This window comes from Corylus avellana, chromosome ca3, assembly GCF_901000735.1.
Source record: "Corylus avellana chromosome ca3, CavTom2PMs-1.0".
Classification (NCBI taxonomy): domain Eukaryota; kingdom Viridiplantae; phylum Streptophyta; class Magnoliopsida; order Fagales; family Betulaceae; genus Corylus; species Corylus avellana.
In genome coordinates, this window is record NC_081543.1 from 12,627,997 (window position 1) to 12,646,768 (window position 18,772).

Sequence of the window (18,772 nt, forward strand, 5' to 3'; positions counted from 1 at the left end):
ACGGATGACCAAATAGCTGGCAGAATCAGTCACGGGATGAGTTATTTATTTATTTATTTATTTTTGTGGTTGTGGACGAGTCGAGCCTACAATGAAACCTGTCAGCCAATGTCTCACAAAAATGACACTTTTTATAGACAAGAACGTTTGTCTTAGGCTTCATGGTGGCGCTCGGGAAGACAGCCGCAAATCTAGGGAGATGGATCCTCCAAATTTCAAATTCAAATGTAACAGAGGGGAGTGCGTTGGACTGTTGGAGGGGTAAAGTTGTTAAAGATAAAATAAAATAACATTTTTGTGTCTCTTTTTTATAACTAATTGAATCTTTTTATTTTATTTAAAATGGACATGATCCGTTTCTCAAATTTAGTGCCTGAAATACTCTGAGAGAACATAAGGTTACTTCTATGCAATTGGAGATTATTATGCTTGAGCAATGATCAGAAAATGAACTAAGAATCTAATTTTAAGAATGTTGGATAGGATAAAAGAAAGTTTTTTGGTATAGAGTTTTCCTTCCAACTTGGTTGGAAAAACTTTCTCTAATTTAATTTATAAAAAAAAAATATTTGTCTATTAAACATTTGAAAAATGCTTTTTTTTTTTTTTAATAGTGCTAAAATAAATTTTACTATAAAATTATGTGCACCATGCGAGAAAAACTGTGTCTATTTTCAAAATTAAAAAACCATTTTTAATATTATTTTTAGTGGTGGCGGCCATGGCCCCACCAACTCTCTCTTTATTTCGCCTCTGCATATGATGATTACGATCCATGCATGCGTTGTTTAGGAGCCAGCTAGGGTACTGTGGTTATAGTTATACATAAAAATACCCTTTTGCCACTATAGTTATAGTTATAGTTTAGCTTGAGTTAGGATCCCAAAAGGATTGCACGACCCATACATATGACCATTATGACGCATAAACATATATATAGTATACTCATGGCATAAGCCATAAGGGGATGTTTTTTACAGAAAATCATTCATTGTTTATTGTTATGTTACTAAAATTTCTACAGCAGCTGTTTCATTATTGTCAGTGATAATTTAAAAGCTCGATGACTATACAGTAATTGTTTAGGCCTATCTATTTACTGAGAGTTGTCGACTCACCCTATATTCCATAATTTTCACCCTACAAAATTACAAATTGCGTTGAGAAAAGAGCCGAGGGTCAGGGCAATTGGAGGAATGAGGCTGTTGCTGGATTACTTCGAGTAGGGATCTAACTTGCATGCGGTAATGAAAGCTACTGGAGTACCGTTTTTTACTAAATGGTACTGTTTTTTACTGTTAATAATTAAGTTTAAAAAATTAAAAATAAAAAATTCATTAAAACTTAAAAATTATAAAAAATAATAATTAAAAAGCTAAAAATATTAAAAAATTAAGAAAAAAGAAAGAAAAAATAAAAATGGGTTTCATTGTTTCATCATCTCCTCCGGGGCAGCATGTCGAAATCCTCCTCCATTTTCCCACACGTAGACCTTAAGAATGGGGCCCTTGTTCAGCAGATCCAGGTCGTCATTCATCATCTCCTCCGGGGGCGGCATGTCGAAATCCTCCTCCATTTTTCAGAAATCCCAACGAGTGAGTAGCAACAATATCTTCAGGGCTTCCCACACAAGGGTGGCGGCCAGGAATTGGCCTAACCCCACGAAGAATAGGGATTGGTGAGGCCACTTCGAGCCGCTCAACATGAATAAACTGACCCAATTGAATCTTATCACTAAGAATGAGATCATCATGTTCATCAGTGAGAGATACATAGGTGGCATGAGAGGAATCTGAAACCTTGGTTTGGGAATAACTCACCACCTGCAAGCGCTGGAACAATGCTCATAACTTGCAATAGAAATGACCTGTGCTCACCAGCAACCTTTATGTCTGTGTTCATGTGCTGCAGAAGCTTGAGAAGGACACCAAGAACAAGATTGGGCATGTTTTGGACCTTCAATTTGCATTACACTGAAAACCCAGATGGAGAAATATTCAAGACTTCAAATGTGAACACAAAAATCTTGCAGAAAGGGTCACAAATATAGAGGCTTTTTTTTTTTTTTTTTTTTTTTTTTTTTCTTGTGACATTCTCGGAAAGCATGGGACAGTTTTATAAGGAAGATTTTCAGTCAGAAAGGGTCCCATTCTCAAGGTCTGGGCGTGGAAAAATGGAGGATTTCGACATGCCGCCGCCGGAGGAGATGATGATCGACGATCTGGAACAATGAAAGCCCATTTTTCTTTCTTCTTATTTTTCTTTTTATTTTTTAATATTTTTAGCTTTTTAATTATTATTATTTTTTATAATTTTTAAGTTTTAATGAATTTTTTATTATTAATTTTTTAAACCTAATTTTTAACCTTGGAAAATAGTATAGTTTAGTGGAAAACGGTTTTCCACTGCAACATGTGTGCGGTAGTTTTCACTACAGCATGCAAGCCAGATCCCAAGTTAAGATATATAAAATAAGTGCCAATTTTTTGCTTTCTTTTATCTGATTTTTTTTTCCAAATTTTTATTAGAGATATTTTTGTCATATTTTGCATAAAATAAGACAAAATTTGCAACTCAATGGTAGTTTGTGAGGACATTGCGAAAATTTAAAGTTTAGAATGACATTATAAATTGCCTAATAGTTGATAACCCGATAGAAATGATATATTTTTTTCCAAAATTTTATTTGTGAGTTTGTACTAAACATTTGAAAAATATATATTTTTTTTTAATAGTGCTAAAATAAATTTTACTATAAAATTATGTGCACCATGCGAGAAAAACTGTGTCTATTTTAAAAAATTAAAAAACCTTTTTTAATATTATTTTTAGAGGTAATATTATTTTTAGAGGTGGGGGCCAACTACCCCTTTATTTCGTCTCTGCATATGATGATTACGTTCCATGCATGCTTTGGTTCAGGAGCCAGCTAGGATACAGGGGTTATAGTTATACATAAAAATACCCTTTTGCCACTATAATATAGTTTACCTCGAGTTAGGATCCCAAAAGGATTGCACGACCCATTCATATGACGCATATATATATATATATATATAAGAATAATGATGGCACGCGCGGCGCCCACGCATCGCCAGTGCAAAAATTTTTTTTTTTTTTTAAAAAAATAAAAAATAATAATAAAATAATAAAAAAAATTTTGCCCATTTATCACTGTGCACGCCAGGTTTCCATCAATTACTCCATATATTAATTTCTATTAAACCATTCTCCACCATCTCTTCACTTTAACATTTTGATTTTTTCTAAAAAAAAAAAATAAATAAAAAAATAAAAGTTTAAGAGAGAAGAGATAGTGAGGAGATGGCTTGTAGAACGCAAAAGAGAATATCCCTATATAATATACTCATGTCATTAGCCATAAGGGGATGTTTTTACATTAAATCATTATATATTCACACATGGTTTACTGTTATGTTACTAAAAGTTTTACGGCAGCTGTTTCATTATTGTCAGCGATAAATTAAAGGCTCGATGACCACACAGTACTTGTTTAAGAACATGATCCTCTCTAGTCCATCTTAGATTGGAAAATATTCAATTAATAGTCTGAATCTCTTTAGAGAGATTATGAAGTCATAAATGAAACACATGTTTATTAACACACACAATATTACATTAATAATAAAATAATATATTTTAAAATATTTAAAAAATAAAATAATAAAAAATTTTAAAAAAGAACAAGGGTGGGAATCACCACCCCACGGGCTAAGAGTGGTCGGCTACCCCATGGCCATTGGGGAGCTCCAAATTAATTTTTTTTTTTTTATTTGATTGGGCCCTTGGGGGTGGCCGATCCACCCCCAATGGGCGACGGGGTGGCTTTGGCCACCTCCAGCCCAAATTGGGGTGGCCGGCCACCCCTTAGTTTTTTTAAATTTATTATTATTTTATTATTTAATTATTTTTAAAATATATATTATTTTATTATTATTTTTATTAATGGGATATGTGTTGCTTTGGGATCTCTCTAAAAAAATCCTAATTATTAACTTGATATTCTCCGATCTAAAACAGACTGAAAAAGATCTTATTCCTAAGCCTATCTTTTTACTGAGAGTTGTCGACTCACCCTATATTCCTTAATTTCCACCCTACAAAATTACAAATTGCGTTGAGAAAAGAGCCGAGGGTCAGGGCAATTGAAAGAATGAAGCTGTTCTTGATTATTTCAAGTTGAGATATATAGAATAAGTGCCAATTTTTTGCTTTTTTTTTTTTTCTAATTTTTTTTTCGAAAATTTTATCAGAGATATTTTTGTCATATTTTGCACAAAATGAGATAATATTTGCAACTCAATAGTAGTTTGTGAGGACATTGCGAAAATTAAAAGTTTAGAATCACATTATAAATTGCCTGATAGTTGATAACCAGATAGAAATAATATATTTCTTCCAAAATTTTATTTATGAGTTTCTACTAATTAATTTGGAGAATGCTAGATGCTCTTCTAGTATTTATTTATGCTTATATATAAATTAAAGTTCAATTAACCAATTTCGAGCTTTATCCATATCGTGAGATTTCTTGGCCAGAATAAGTCATGTATGTTTAGGAAATTTAGCTCCTTAGTAAGGTGCGATGGTATTGATCGAGCTTAAACTGAAGAAATTCATAATGAAATAGGAAATTATATATAAATATTGGAAATAAATAAACAAAATAATAAAAGAGACAAAATAATTTTACGCGATTCGGTCTATGACCTACGTCCACAAATAAAGCCCAAAGAACAACATTATGCTCTTATTGCTTTATTGATTACAATACAAATGCTCATAATTGAAATAGATAAGTATAACAAACAAATTTTATTGATTTGATTACCATCAAACCTGATTACTAGGTAAATAACATACAATATCAATTTAATATATATTTTTTTAATGTAGGAAATATATACTCTAACATAAAACTACATTGCATGAACTCAAGGATATATAGCTCAAAACACTTTTTCAGGATCAAAGAAAGCACTGTAAACTCTTCCATGCTTCCGAGTTACGAAGAAACGCAAGGCAATGTTAGACAGAAGAAAGAAAGAGAAAAACAAAAAATAATTAAGCCAATAACTTGGAAGCGGAGCTGTGATTGATATAGAGGTGCCATAGGAGAGAAAGACGAGTCCAAAGGATATGGAGAGCAGGAAACTAGGAAAACCAGGAGGGAGGACTTGGACAATTAAGAGTAGTGGTATATAAAAGGTTAAAGTATTAAGAACCACGAGTAGATGGAAAATGTGTATAACCATGGTTACTGTCCTCACCCGATGTGGGACTTGATTGACTTCATTAGTAGCGCTGGTGGCGGCTGTGATATTGAACTGATTATTGGTTCCAGGAATGGAGTTATCTTGCCAAAATCCTCCAGGGGGCCTGAGTACTGCTTGGTAGGCGATTGTTACAAGCAGTACAGAGACCACCAACAGCATATTGCGCATGTCGTTTGACATTTGCATTTTCCCACGAAAGAAACATACGAATAACTTCTCATTAATTGTGACAGGAGATATGAAGTAATCTGTCCAAGAAGCAACCTTAGGAAGAGATGAAGCATGTTTTGCTTTGGCACGGCATAACATATTCCTCATCTCTTGGTTATCCACCATGTCCAGAGCAGTAAAACCCTCTGAATTCTTGGCTTTTACAAGGTATCTTCTAGTACGCTAGTCCTGAGCCAATAACCACCTTACTACCTGTACAACATAGAGGCCGGGTGTTCAATTACTGATCCCATCACTGTAAAATAGTCTACACTTTTCAACCCCCTCCCAACCCCACCGAAAAAAAAATTCCAAAATGCTAAAAAGAAAATAAATAGGGACAAAAATAAAAACAAATGTAACAGATTAAAGAAAAAAGAACATAGAATGTCTCTACCAAATACTTAATAAAATGAGTTGAAGATAATTTTTAGCATGTTCTTGAGATTACTGTTACTTCTTTGCATGTTTCAAGATAGACCTCCATCATACAAACTCTATTTTACTTCTTCACTAGAAAACATAGTGGAAAGAACTTGCCTGGAGTTGATTTTTGGATGCTGCAATGTGCAACAGTGTTACCATCCAAATCCCTCCAAGTCAGCATCCTGGACTCCAATGATCCCGCACTTCTAAACCAGGCCCGCCGAAGCCATCCAAGCAGGAGCCGAAAAGCATCTAACATGTCGTTTTTCAGTGCAACATGCAGAGCAGTCTCACTTTGACTTGTCACATCTTCAATCGACTTGGGGCAGAGTCTTAGAATTTTAGCCAACAGATCGAGGTTTCCTGTTTGAGCTGCATAATGTAACGGATTCATACCCGCTCTTCCTTGCGAGCAGACAAGATCCTTATGATTTTTAAGTAGCTCGAGCACCAATTGGATTTGGTTTTTATGCATAGCAGAGCAAGGGGGTGAAGCCATTTGGGTTAAGCTTCCTAGCAAATGATGGCTTTAACATCATCATCTCCATTGCAAACTCGGTCAGTCCTGCGGCTGCAGCCATGTGTAATGGGGTGTCAACAAATGGAATCTCATCGATCTTGTCCAAAACTATTGGGTCCCTTGCAATCGACGAGTACAAGCCGTCAACGTTTCCTTGCTCAGAAGCATCCCTCAAAGTCTGATCCTTTCTTAGCCACGTGTTGTTGTGTGGTGTTTCCGTGCGACGTGAAGTCATGTTGATTACCGTGCAGTGCTGGTGTTGCTAGACGGTGGCCGTGCTTGGCGCCGCAAGGCAGTGACCGGTGTGTGAGTTGATTCGGAGAAAATGAAAAACCAAAAAAGATTAGGAGCCCGTTTGGAATTACGTTTGATAAATATAACAAAAGTTTTATTTTTAAACTTTTATCAAAAATATCTTTTTTTACAAATTTTAGGTTTTTTGAATTTTTAAAATTGTTTTTAATTTTTTTACAAAACGAGTACTTTTTTCTTTTAAATGGATTTTTTTAGTGTTAAAAGTATTTTTAGACCTCTCAAACGCATTCTCAACCAAATCCTAAGAAGAAGACGAACGTTGAAGATGCTGCGAAGTGTACGGGAAAAAGAAATAAATATCGCACATGCAGGAAAATTGAACACCTAATTCGCATTCTCGTAAGAAAATTCATTCATTTACTATCAACCGGATGACGTGTCTGGTTCTGATTGGGAGTGAAGGAATCAATCAAGAGGGAGACACTCTTGAGTCTTGGTCTTTCTTTTTTGTGTTTTTCCCCGGCTGCTAAAAGCAAGTTGCAACATATCATTCAACCGCTAGAATCTCATGATGAATTGTCTCGATCTTTTTTTTTTTTTTTTTTTTTCTTCCACAAAAGTAATTAATGAGCCATCTAATTTGAATAATTTGACTTCCTGTACGAAGATGTCACCCACCATTTACTAGTATAGGTCTGTTACAAGCTAATTATCCCCGCATTGATTATCTACAATCTTAATCACGCGATTAATTATGAGATAAATTATTAAAGACTCTTTTTGTAAACCCATTTTTAAGGATGAGTAATATATTAAGTTTGTATCATATCATATCATATTATGAACGAACCACCATGTCATATGGGATCAGACACAACTTGTCCAATATGGAAAATATTGATACCTAGAGTTTAAACTTGCTTCCCGTATTCATTTTATAGAATCTGTTCATTTAGAGACTTCAATGCTACCTTAGAAGTTATCTTTTTTGCTATCCTTTTATCAGCAGCAGTAGATGAACCCTTGAAAGAGATCTCATTTGCTTCAACGTCGATTGTTATTGAAGCCATACCCTTGTTGCGGGACTTGATGGATTATTTCACATTATATTTTCTTTTTTGACATAGCTCATTTAACTCCTTTACAGGATGAGAGATCACTGTTTTAGAGGCTCCAAAAAGGCCTTTTCCTCTGAAAGACTATCTCCTTATTGTATCCCGAATCAACAAGAATGACTCCTGCCAATGACTTTACAACATCGATCGCCAAGAACCTGTCACAAATTAAAAAATATCTAATGATTTATTAAATAAAATCAAAGAACCTATAAAGACAAAATTTCTTATAAATTTTAAAGAAAAAACAAATATAAGAATAAATACAATAATCGAACCTTGGGAAAAGTTATCAATGAAATTTAGTTGACTTCCCAATATAAGTTTCAATTGCTCTTATTATCATTTTATGGGGTTATTAATTGTTACTTCATTCTTGAAATTCATCAAAATAATTTCACCAAAACATTCCTAAGTACATTTCTCTGATGGGGATCGACCAAAAAATTGCTCCACATAATTAGTCTTGCATAGGGATGTTAACCCGGTTCGGTTTCCCAATTTTTGGCCAAAATTGGGAACCGGAACCGAGGTACCCCGGTTCTTGATTTTTGAAAATTAGAACCGGCCGGTAACTGGGACCCCGGTTAACTGGGACCCGGTTCCAGGTTACCGGACCGGTTTTACCCGGTCCGGTAACCGATTTTTTAAGAAAATTAGTTTTTGGGCTTATTTTAGGTCCAATACCTAAAATAAGCCCATTTTTTTTATAAGTTGGCCCATTTTTTAAAAAATCTATTAGTTTTTTTTGTCTAAATTAAATGGGCTTTGTTGTTTGTTGTGATTGTTTCAAATAATTAAAAAATAACCTAAAAAAGCCCCAAAATCCTATATATATATATATATATATATATATATATATAAATGGAAACCCGGTTCCGGTATTCCCGGTAAAAACCGGGTACCAAAAACTGGGTACCGGAACCTGGGTACTTGGCTTTTGGATTTTTCAAACTGGGACCAGAACTGGAACCAGGACCCTGGTTTCCTGGTTTCCGACTTCCCGATTTCTCGGTTCCAGTTTTCCGGTAATTTTTGACACCCCTAGTCTTGCCTCACAAGGCACGCAGGTATGGTTGGAGAATTTAGTGGTATTTTGCTCTAGCAAACATAATATCAACAGTTTGTACGCTTTTCCTTGCTATTTCCATGAGTATAAAATTTTAGGAAAAAATACATTAATTTACTCCTTACTAATTGTCAAGCGATTTTGTAATGTCTCCTTTTTGCGTAAAAAATGAAGAAAATATCCCAAATAAAAAATTTATAAAAAATGATGGACTAGGGGGTATATATGGATTTTACTCACAGTTAGAAAAGAAATGTTAGGTACACCACATTCTCAAATTCGCCCGCGACACTAAAAATTACCATAAAATTTAAAATTTAATAGTAATTCATCTAAAATTTGATAACAAGTTTTAGTGCCACGTTAAAAAAATATGCATTTAAAATTTTTTCAGTATGAAAGTCATGAGAATCTGTGTAGCATTCTCAAAATTGAAAGTTGGAGATCTATTTTTGATTATAACATCCCCTATCTTATATTTAGGTTGGATGACCTTGAGCGAGCCCAATACAACCTTGAGTAAATCCAATGTATTGGGCTTAGGGTGTGCAAAATCATCTAGTTGGACCTACGTTAAAAGATTAGTGGATCATAACTTTAAAAACCTTTATTCCAAAAATTTTATTTTTCAAAAATATGATGTGGTTTTTATTTTTTTATTTTTTAATTGCTGGTGTGATGTGTAAGCGAAATTAAGCCTAAACCTTAATTAGCAACTTTGCTCTAAAAGCTCCCCAATACGGCCAGCCACTTAATGTTCTTGGAAATTCGAAATTTGGGCTAAATTGAGACACACTACTAAAAAAAAAGACCTATCTTGGCACATGTTTTTCCAGCACGTGTACGATGCACATAAAAAAAGTGTTGGTAACAAAACAAGCGTTGGTATTTTAATATAAGTGCAGGCAAATAAGCGTCGTCTCCTTAAAATCAAATCTTTTAAAAATTTGCTTTTTAGCCAAATTGAGATTTGAGTCTTATTTTGACCTAACCCCACTTATTAGGCAGCCACCTCTTCCTCCACTCAAAATCTTGAGCGAACTCTTGGTTAATTCTTCAATTCCAACTCAGAAACCTACACTCCGTAAGTATTCTCTCGAATTTCTCTTTGATTTTCTATTTAACACGACTATTGGTTTGTGGAAATCATGATTATTCAATTTATTTAATGGGAGCAAGAATCTTTTATTTTTTTTCCTTAGAAATTTTTGGCAGAATAAAAGCTTTTCTTCGTTCTTATGTGTTAGATCTATTCAAAAAGATCTCTTCTAATAAATTTAAAGAGATTAAAAAACATTAACTAGAAATACAATTTTAAGGAAGTTGGATTGTATAAAAGAAAATTTTCAGGGATCAAAAATTAAAAAACCTTTTTTAATATTTGTTTTTAGAGGTGGGGGCCCCTTGGTTTCGTATGTGCATATGATCAATGCATGCGTTGGTTCGGGACCTAGAGGGGAATTACCGCCCTTCCCTCCAAGTGCATTCATTTTTTTTTAAATTTTTTTTAGGAAATGCTTACAAAGAGGATTCTTATCACTCCTGATTCGAAAGAAAGAAGAAGTAGGTGGGCTCCCCAACAATAAACCCAGAACAAACTAAACAGTGCGATAATAATTATACAAGGTAGGAAGTGGGTTAAACAAGTGATCCGATCCTCTAAACCGCTCAAAGACGTTACAGAAGCAAAAGGGGTACATACTAAGTATGAACCCCCAATTAAAACTAGCAACAACCACTGTAAAGTGATTGATGCTGAAGGGGCACTGTAGTAGTCCGTTGAAGGGACTGTAGTAAAGAGAGGAAACCAACATAAATTCGGTTGCAAAAGTCTCCACAAAAGGATCAACACACCTAAGAGCTAGGAGACAGCAACCCACCAAAAAACACAAGCAACAGAAAACAAAACGAGCTGCAAATCACAAGCAAAATAAAAATACATTAAAAATAAAGAAGACAGCAAAAAAGCCCACTGAAAAGCCGCTTCACCAGAAGGATTGCATATTCATAATTACATAAAAATACCCTTTTGCCACTATAGTTATAGTTTACCGCGAGTTAATTAGGATCCCAAAAGGATTGCACGACCCTTGCATATGAGGCATAAACATATAATATACTTATGGCATAAGCCATAAGGGGATGTTTTTACAGAAAATCATATATCTAATAAAAGTTCTACAGCAACTATTTTATTATTGTCGACCAAACACTTGTTTAAATAGGCCTATCTATTTACTAGCTAGAGTCGTCTAATCACTCCATACTCCTTTCCACCCTATAAATTAAGAGGAATGCTACAATGCATTCTACCCACCATCTCCCCACCATCTCTTCACCTTGTCATCTTGATTTTTTCAAAAAAATAAAAAATAAATAAAAAAACAGAGAGAGAAGAGATGGTGGGGAGATGGTGGGTAGAATGAAGAAAAGCATATCTCATAAATTAATTGCGTTGAGAAAGGAGTCGAGGGTCAGGGCAACTGGACCAGATCCTCAGGAATTAGGGGTGAATTCCAGATTTTGGAATTCACAGTTAGGATCTCTTGAAAGAGAACCAACACCAACCGTGATGCTACGTGTCCCACTAAATAAATAATAATAAAATATTCATCACATGACCCTTGGAGGTGGTTTGGCTACTCCTAAGGGCCAAAAGTCCAAAAATAAAAAATGGGTTTGGCCCTTGGGGTGGCCGAACCACCTCCAATGGCCATCGTTTGGCCATGAGCTACCCCAGACTAGTCCTTGAGTCACTCTTAAGGGCTAAATAATAATAATAATAAAAAGTCATATTTTTTTATTATTATTTTCTTTTAAAGTTAAATAATATTTTATTATTATTTATTTAATACATGGCATCATGGCAGGCATTGGATCTCCTTCAAGAGATCCTAGTTGTGAATTCTAGAATCTAGAATTCCCACTTAATTCCAGTGGATCCTGGTCCAAGGCAACTAGAGGAAATGATCGAAGCTGTTGCTGGATTGACTTGTTCAAGTAGGAAAAATTGACGCACGGCCACAGTGCCATACGAGGACGAGATTTAAAAATAAAATAGGAAAAATGTGGTAATCCAAGACAATACAAATAAGATAATCAAAACACTAGAATTTGATAACAACCACCTTGGAAATAACATATATAATGAAAAACCTTTACAATCTTACATCGTAAAAAGCCCACATAATTCTTCCAGTCTTCCAAGTGACGAGCGCATTGAAGGCAAAGTTAGACACAAGAAAGAAAGAGAAAAACAAAAAATAAGGAAGCCAATAACTTGGAAACGGAGCTGTGATTGCTATGGATGTGCCATAGGACATAAAGAGGAGTCCAAAGGATACTATCAGCAGGCCACTAGCAAGACTAGGAGGGAGGATTAAGACCATTAAGATTAGTGGTATATAAAAGCTTAAACTATTGATAATCACGAGTAGATGGAAAAAGGGTCTGGCCATGATTACTGTCCTGCGCGGTGTGGGGGTTGATTGACTTCACTACTTGCGTTGGTAATGGTATTGAACTGATTATCTTGCCAAAATCCTCCCGGAGGACTGAGTACTGTTTGGTAGGCAATTGTTACAAGCAGTACAGCAACCACCACCAGCATATTGCGCATGTCGTTTGACATTAGCATTCTCTGACGAAAGAACCATGTGAATAACTTCTCATTAATTGGGATAGGAGATCTTAAGTAATTTGCAAAAGTACGCGTATAACGAGATGAAGCACTTTTTGCTCCAGCACGGCATAGCATATTCCTCATCTCTTGGTTGTCCACTTGTGTTTGCATATCCGGCCACCGCAATGTCCAAAGCAGTAAAACCCTCAAAATTTTCAATGTGTACATGGGCTCCCAAATCTAATATCCACCTCACGACCTGTACGTGCATAATTAATTATTTCCCATCACTGTAAAATAGTCTACATTATTTAGCCCATCCTCATCCAAAACTTAAAATGGACAAAAATAAAAGCAAATGTTACAAATTAATGAAAGAAAGAACGCAAAATGTCGCTACAAATGCTTATAAATAAAATGAGTTGGAGATCATTTTTAGCATGTTATGGAGATTGAATCCTTACTGCTACTTCTTTGCATATTTCTACATAAACCTCTATTTTACTACGTCAGTAGAAAACAAAGTAGAAAAAACTTGCCTGAGGTTGATTTTTGGATGCTGCAATGTGCAACACAGTGTTACACTGTACGTTACCATTCAAATCTTGAACATTCAGTAACCTCCTCCCCAATCCAACAAGGACCTGAAAGGCATCTAACTCGTCATTTTTCAGTGCAACATGCAGGGCAGTCTCCTTTCGACTTGTCACATCTATAATGCATTTGGGGTAGAAATTTAGAAAACTAGCCAAGAGACGGAGGTGGCCTGTTTGAGCTGCATAATGTAAAGGATTCATACCACCCTTTCCTTGTGCACAAACAAGGTCCTTATGAGTTGTAAGTAGCTATACTACAAGAAACTGACTCATCAGGGGCGACTCATTAGGGGCGACTATAAAGTCGCCCCTAATACTCAACTATTAGGGGCGACTTTTGAAAGTCGCCCCTAATAGTTATGTATTAGCGTCCACATCCAAGTGGACGCTAATAGTCGACCCAAAAGATGAATAATAGCGTCCACTCTAGGGTGGACGCTAATAACTCGACCCTAATATACTCGCGGGAAATATTCAAAAGGCGGGAAAAAGATCATTAGCGTCGACTTTTCAAGTCGACGCTAATGCCTAATCATTAGGGTCGACAAAGTCGACCCTAAAGAGTGTATGGATGAATTAAAAAAATTTTAAAAAAAATCATTTTATTTACCAATAGCGTCCACTAAGAGTGGACGCTGAAGAGTGATCATTAGGGTCGACTCTAGAGTCGACCCTAATGCCTACGTATTAGGGTCGACAAAGTCGACCCTAAAGAGTGTATGGATGAATTAAAAAATTAAAAAAAAAAATCATTTTATTTACCAATAGCGTCCACTAAGAGTGGACGCTAAAGAGTTATCATTAGGGTCCACTCTCAAGTCGACCCTAATGCTTAAGTATTAGGGTCGACAAAGTCGACCCTAAAGAGTGTGGGGAGGAATTAAAAAAAATTAAAAAAACCTAATATTCATAACCAATAGCGTCCACTTTTAGTGGACGCTAAAGAATTATCATTAGGGTCGACTCTTAAGTCGACCCTAATGCTTAAGTATTAGGGTCGACAAAGTCGACCCTAAAGAGTGTATGGATGAATTAAAAAATTAAAAAAAAAAATCATTTTATTTACCAATAGCGTCCACTAAGAGTGGACGCTAAAGAGTTATCATTAGGGTCCACTCTCAAGTCGACCCTAATGCTTAAGTATTAGGGTCGACAAAGTCGACCCTAAAGAGTGTGGGGAGGAATTAAAAAAAATTAAAAAAACCTAATATTCATAACCAATAGCGTCCACTTTTAGTGGACGCTAAAGAGTTATCATTAGGGTCGACTTGAGAGTCGACCCTAATGCTTAAGTATTAGGGTCGACAAAAGTCGACCCTAAAGAGTGTGGGAAGGAATTAAAAAAAAATTAAAAAAACCTAATATTCATAACCAATAGCGTCCACTAAAAGTGGACGCTAAAGTGTTATCATTAGGGTCGACTCTCAAGTCGACCCTAATGCTTAAGTATTAGGGGCGACAAAGTCGACCCTAAAGAGTGTGTGCAGGAATTAAAAAAAATTAAAAAAAAATACATTTAACCACCAATAGCGTCCACTTTTGTGGACGCTAAAGAGTTATCATTAGGGTCGACTCTCAAGTCGACCCTAATGCTTAAGTATTAGGGTCGACTTTTGTCGACCCTAAAGAGTGTGGGGAGGAATTAAAAAAAAATTAAAAAAACCTAATATTCATAACCAATAGCGTCCACTTTTAGTGGACGCTAAAGTGTTATCATTAGGGTCGACTCTCAGGTCGACCCTAATGCTTAAGTATTAGGGGCGACAAAGTCGACCCTAAAGAGTGTGTGCAGGAATTAAAAAAAATTAAAAAAAAAATACATTTAACCACCAATAGCGTCCACTTTTTGTGGACGCTAAAGTGTTATCATTAGGGTCGACTCTCAAGTCGACCCTAATGCTTAAGTATTAGGGGCGACAAAGTCGACCCTAAAGAGTGTGTGCAGGAATTAAAAAAAATTAAAAAAAAAATACATTTAACCACCAATAGCGTCCACTTTTTGTGGACGCTAAAGAGTTATCATTAGGGTCGACTTGGGTGTCGACCCTAATGCTTAAGTATTAGGGTCGACAAAGTCGACCCTAAAGAGTGTGGGGAGGAATTAAAAAAAATTTAAAAAAAAAATCCATTTAACCACCAATAGCGTCCACTTTTTGTGGACGCTAAAGAGTTATCATTAGGGTCGACTTGGGTGTCGACCCTAATGCTTAAGTATTAGGGTCGACAAAGTCGACCCTAAAGAGTGTGGGGAGGAATTAAAAAAAAATTAAAAAAACCTAATATTCATAACCAATAGCGTCCACTTTTAGTGGACGCTAAAGTGTTATCATTAGGGTCGACTCTCAAGTCGACCCTAATGCTTAGGTATTAGGGGCGACAAAGTCGACCCTAAAGAGTGTGTGCAGGAATTAAAAAAAATTAAAAAAAAAATACATTTAACCACCAATAGCGTCCACTTTTTGTGGACGCTAAAGAGTTATCATTAGGGTCGACTTGGGTGTCGACCCTAATGCTTAAGTATTAGGGTCGACTCTTGTCGACCCTAAAGAGTGTGGGGAGGAATTAAAAAAAAATTAAAAAAACCTAATATTCATAACCAATAGCGTCCACTTTTAGTGGACGCTAAAGAGTTATCATTAGGGTCGACTTGAGAGTCGACCCTAATGCTTAAGTATTAGGGGCGACAAAGTCGACGCTAAAGAGTGTGTGTAGGAATTAAAAAAAATTTAAAAAAAATACATTTAACCACCAATAGCGTCCACTTTTTGTGGACGCTAAAGAGTGATCATTAGGGTCGACTCCTAATGCTTAAGTATTAGGGTCGACTTTGTCGACCCTAAAGAGTATGCAGGAAAATTAAAAAAAATAAAATAAAATAAAATAAAAATAAAAATAAAAATTTGATGCCCAATAGCATCCACTAAAATTTTGTATATATCACTACATTGTTTAAAATTTTCAAATAAAGTGACACAATATGCACCGTTAAATATAACAAAATAAAATTTTAACCGTAAAAGTAAAGCTCTCCCTTTCACTTAATATTCCATATGTACAGTTGTTTCAATATATATATATATATATATATGTTTTTTTTTTAAAAAAAAAAGGAAAAATTCTTCTATTTCAATTCCATCCTCCTAAAGAAAGATTTTAATTTGTATATATTTGCCATTTGGTTAGGAGTTTCATTTGGAGGATAAAGTTTTCATTCGGTCTAATTTGAAGACTTCAGTTTTAAGTGGATTCCCCAAATGATTCCTAACCAAATGGGATTTAATTCCCCGAATGAAAACTTAATTCTTAAATCCCATTTCATAATTCATATTAAATTTGACATATCTAATAGTGTATATATATGATATGACAAATAAAAAGAAACAAAACTAAAGACAAATAAAAAGATTGACTTAAAACATACTAAACAAAATAAAAAGGGTAAACTATGGGGTGCCTCCCATGAGCGCTAAGTTTAATGTCTTTAGCCAGACGGTGGTCCCCGCTCACTGCTGTCTAGAAGATGATGCTCCTGCAGATGGCGGTGGCAACCGGGTGAGAATGGACTGCATCAATTCTTCTAAGTTGCCTAGGCGTTTGTCCATCAATTTGAAAGTTTTGGATGCCTCCTTTCTTTGGCCAGCCAACTCTCTTCGAAGGCCCGCTATTTCTTCAATAAGTGAGAGGTTTTGTTCCTCCTCCTCAGATGCCTCTGGCTCAACTTCAGGTTCATCTTCGGCCATCGGCTCGGCCTCACTCTCTTCAGCACCAGGTGCTGGTCCCCGGGGCATGTGGGACAAGCTCTTGTTCCATTGGCGAATGCCAAATACGGGAGTAGTAGTGACTGGCTCATCAGCTGCGGTACCCTTGATGTGTGGACTCCGCTCCTCCAACGTGCACCCCATTCCAAAATTTCTGAATTTGGTTCCAAATTATGTCGGGAATGGAGTACCAAGCATCTTTATGGAAGGCGTAGAGTGTTTGAAGAAATTGATCTCGCCTCTGAGATTTGTGCCCCAAGGGAAAAGCATTACGGTGTAATATGGAGTCCACAAACCAAAGCCGTTGAGGTAGCTTCGATCGGCTGCCGGCATTATGATGGGAATCGGCATATTGCCCACCGCACATGTCCTCAATGATTTCCGCCACGTAGAATCTGGCCGGTTGCTCAGCAAGTTGTGCGGCTTCTGGAGGGTGCTCATGATTGCATTGAAGGGCAGCAGCAATGTCGGCCCGTGTTACGTCAATAGCTTTGCCTTTCACTTTGGAAGAGAGGGCCGCCACGTTGTTGCAGTCATGCGACAGGTTGGCATAGAACTCGATTACCAATTTTCTGTAGGCAGTGGTGGTGACTGGCTTGAAAAGCTTGTTGAGCCCCCGTCGCTTGAACTCGGCGACCGCCCATTGAGTCGCCTCAAGATTTTGAAAGTCTTCGCGAATGGCGAAGGTGGTCTCAAATAGCAGCTCCCGTTCCTCAAAAGTGGGTGGGGGACAAATGGCTCGGGTATCGGACCCTCGGGAGGACGAAGCTCGAGCTCTTGGCATGATGAGGTTGATTGGGGACTTTTGACAAACACTTGGTGTGCACTAGAGATAGCCAAAATTGAAGAACAACGCAAGTCCGCTCAAAACCCCCTGCAAAAACAGCAAAATCCAACCAAAACAAAGCAATGTGGGTGGATGAACACCCACAATTGCAGAAATATGAGAAAAAAAAAATGTTGGGGAAGTAATCGGGGTTGGGGTGTTGATGGGAATGGGGAATGGGGTGTAAATTAGAGGTGGTGAAAAATACCTGGTATGGTTGCCGGAGAAGAGAACCGTGAGGTGGCTGTGTGGTAGAGGTGGTGAAAAACGGTGGAGGAGTGGAGGAGTGGTGAGAAACGGTGGATGAGTGCCGGAGGTGGGTGCTGCTTGGGAGAAGAAAAATATGTGGGTGTGGGGGGAAAGTGACCTCAAATAGGTCACGTGATATGTGCTGGCCTAGTGCGATCGATCGCAAAAATGGTGCGATCGATCGCACTTTGGCGTGGGCGTGTTAATTGTCTCTGTTACTGCGATCGATCGCACTTTGGGTACGATCGATCGCAGTCACAGAATGTACAAACGTGTACTTTCTGTGACTGCGATCGATCGCACCCAATGTGCGATCGATCGCAGTAACAGAATGTTAAAAGAGAGGCAGAATTTAATTTTTTTTTTTTAATTTTATTTTAATTTTTATTGAATAATGTACAACAATTTTGATAGTGATACAATGAAATGATAGGATCAAGTGACAATCAAAATTGAAACAATTGAAATTAAAGGTTCATTCAAATCATCCGGTTGATCATAGTACATTTGTTCAATCGATCATGAACAAATGATCAAATGATCGATGAAACTTGAAACAATTAAATTGAAGGTTTGATCGAATATCCGATCAATCATAATGAATTAGTTCGATTGATCGTGATAAGATCAAATGATTGAAACAATTGAAATTGAAGGTTTGATCGAATATCCGATCAATCATAATGAATTAGTTCGATTGATCGTGATAAGATCAAATGATTGAAACAATTGAAATTGAAGGTTTGATCAAATATCCGATTGGTCCTACCTAGTGCATTCGATCGATCGATCGTGATAAGATCAAATGATCAAACAAAATTCAAACAAA

At 36.4% G+C, this 18,772-nt stretch overlaps 2 protein-coding genes across 2 annotated transcripts in view; both read right to left on the reverse strand.

Annotated features, from left to right (window-relative positions):
- Nucleotides 1–1,529: 1,529 nt before the first annotated feature.
- On the reverse strand, nucleotides 1,530–6,688 carry LOC132174115 (ankyrin repeat-containing protein BDA1-like). Its single transcript, XM_059585814.1, has 5 exons — nucleotides 6,412–6,688; nucleotides 6,048–6,305; nucleotides 5,292–5,665; nucleotides 1,885–1,956; nucleotides 1,530–1,823 (listed from the first exon to the last, which is right to left on the reverse strand). The coding sequence occupies exons 1-5, from the start codon at nucleotides 6,686–6,688 to the stop codon at nucleotides 1,530–1,532; spliced, it is 1,275 nt and encodes a 424-aa protein (XP_059441797.1).
- A 5,664-nt stretch (nucleotides 6,689–12,352) lies between these two features.
- Nucleotides 12,353–18,772, reverse strand: part of LOC132174116 (ankyrin repeat-containing protein BDA1-like) — a 12,035-nt gene continuing 5,615 nt past the window's right edge. The window contains exons 3-4 of the mRNA XM_059585815.1: nucleotides 13,054–13,226; nucleotides 12,353–12,532 (exon numbers count right to left, since the gene is read on the reverse strand). Coding sequence (XP_059441798.1) covers nucleotides 12,353–12,532; nucleotides 13,054–13,226 — 353 coding nt within the window. The remainder of the gene's footprint in view (nucleotides 12,533–13,053; nucleotides 13,227–18,772) is intronic.

Bases quoted from the DNA above. Each gene is read 5' to 3' on its own strand.
- LOC132174115 (XM_059585814.1), bottom strand. From the start codon at position 6,688: ATGACTTCACGTCGCACGGAAACACCACACAACAACACGTGGCTAAGA. The intron at 6,306-6,411 runs GCTATGCATAAA...TACATTATGCAG, and splicing joins TGGCTTCACCCCCTTGCTCT to CTCAAACAGGAAACCTCGAT. The intron at 1,824-1,884 runs GTTGCTGGTGAG...CAGCGCTTGCAG, and splicing joins ACATGAACACAGACATAAAG to GTGGTGAGTTATTCCCAAAC.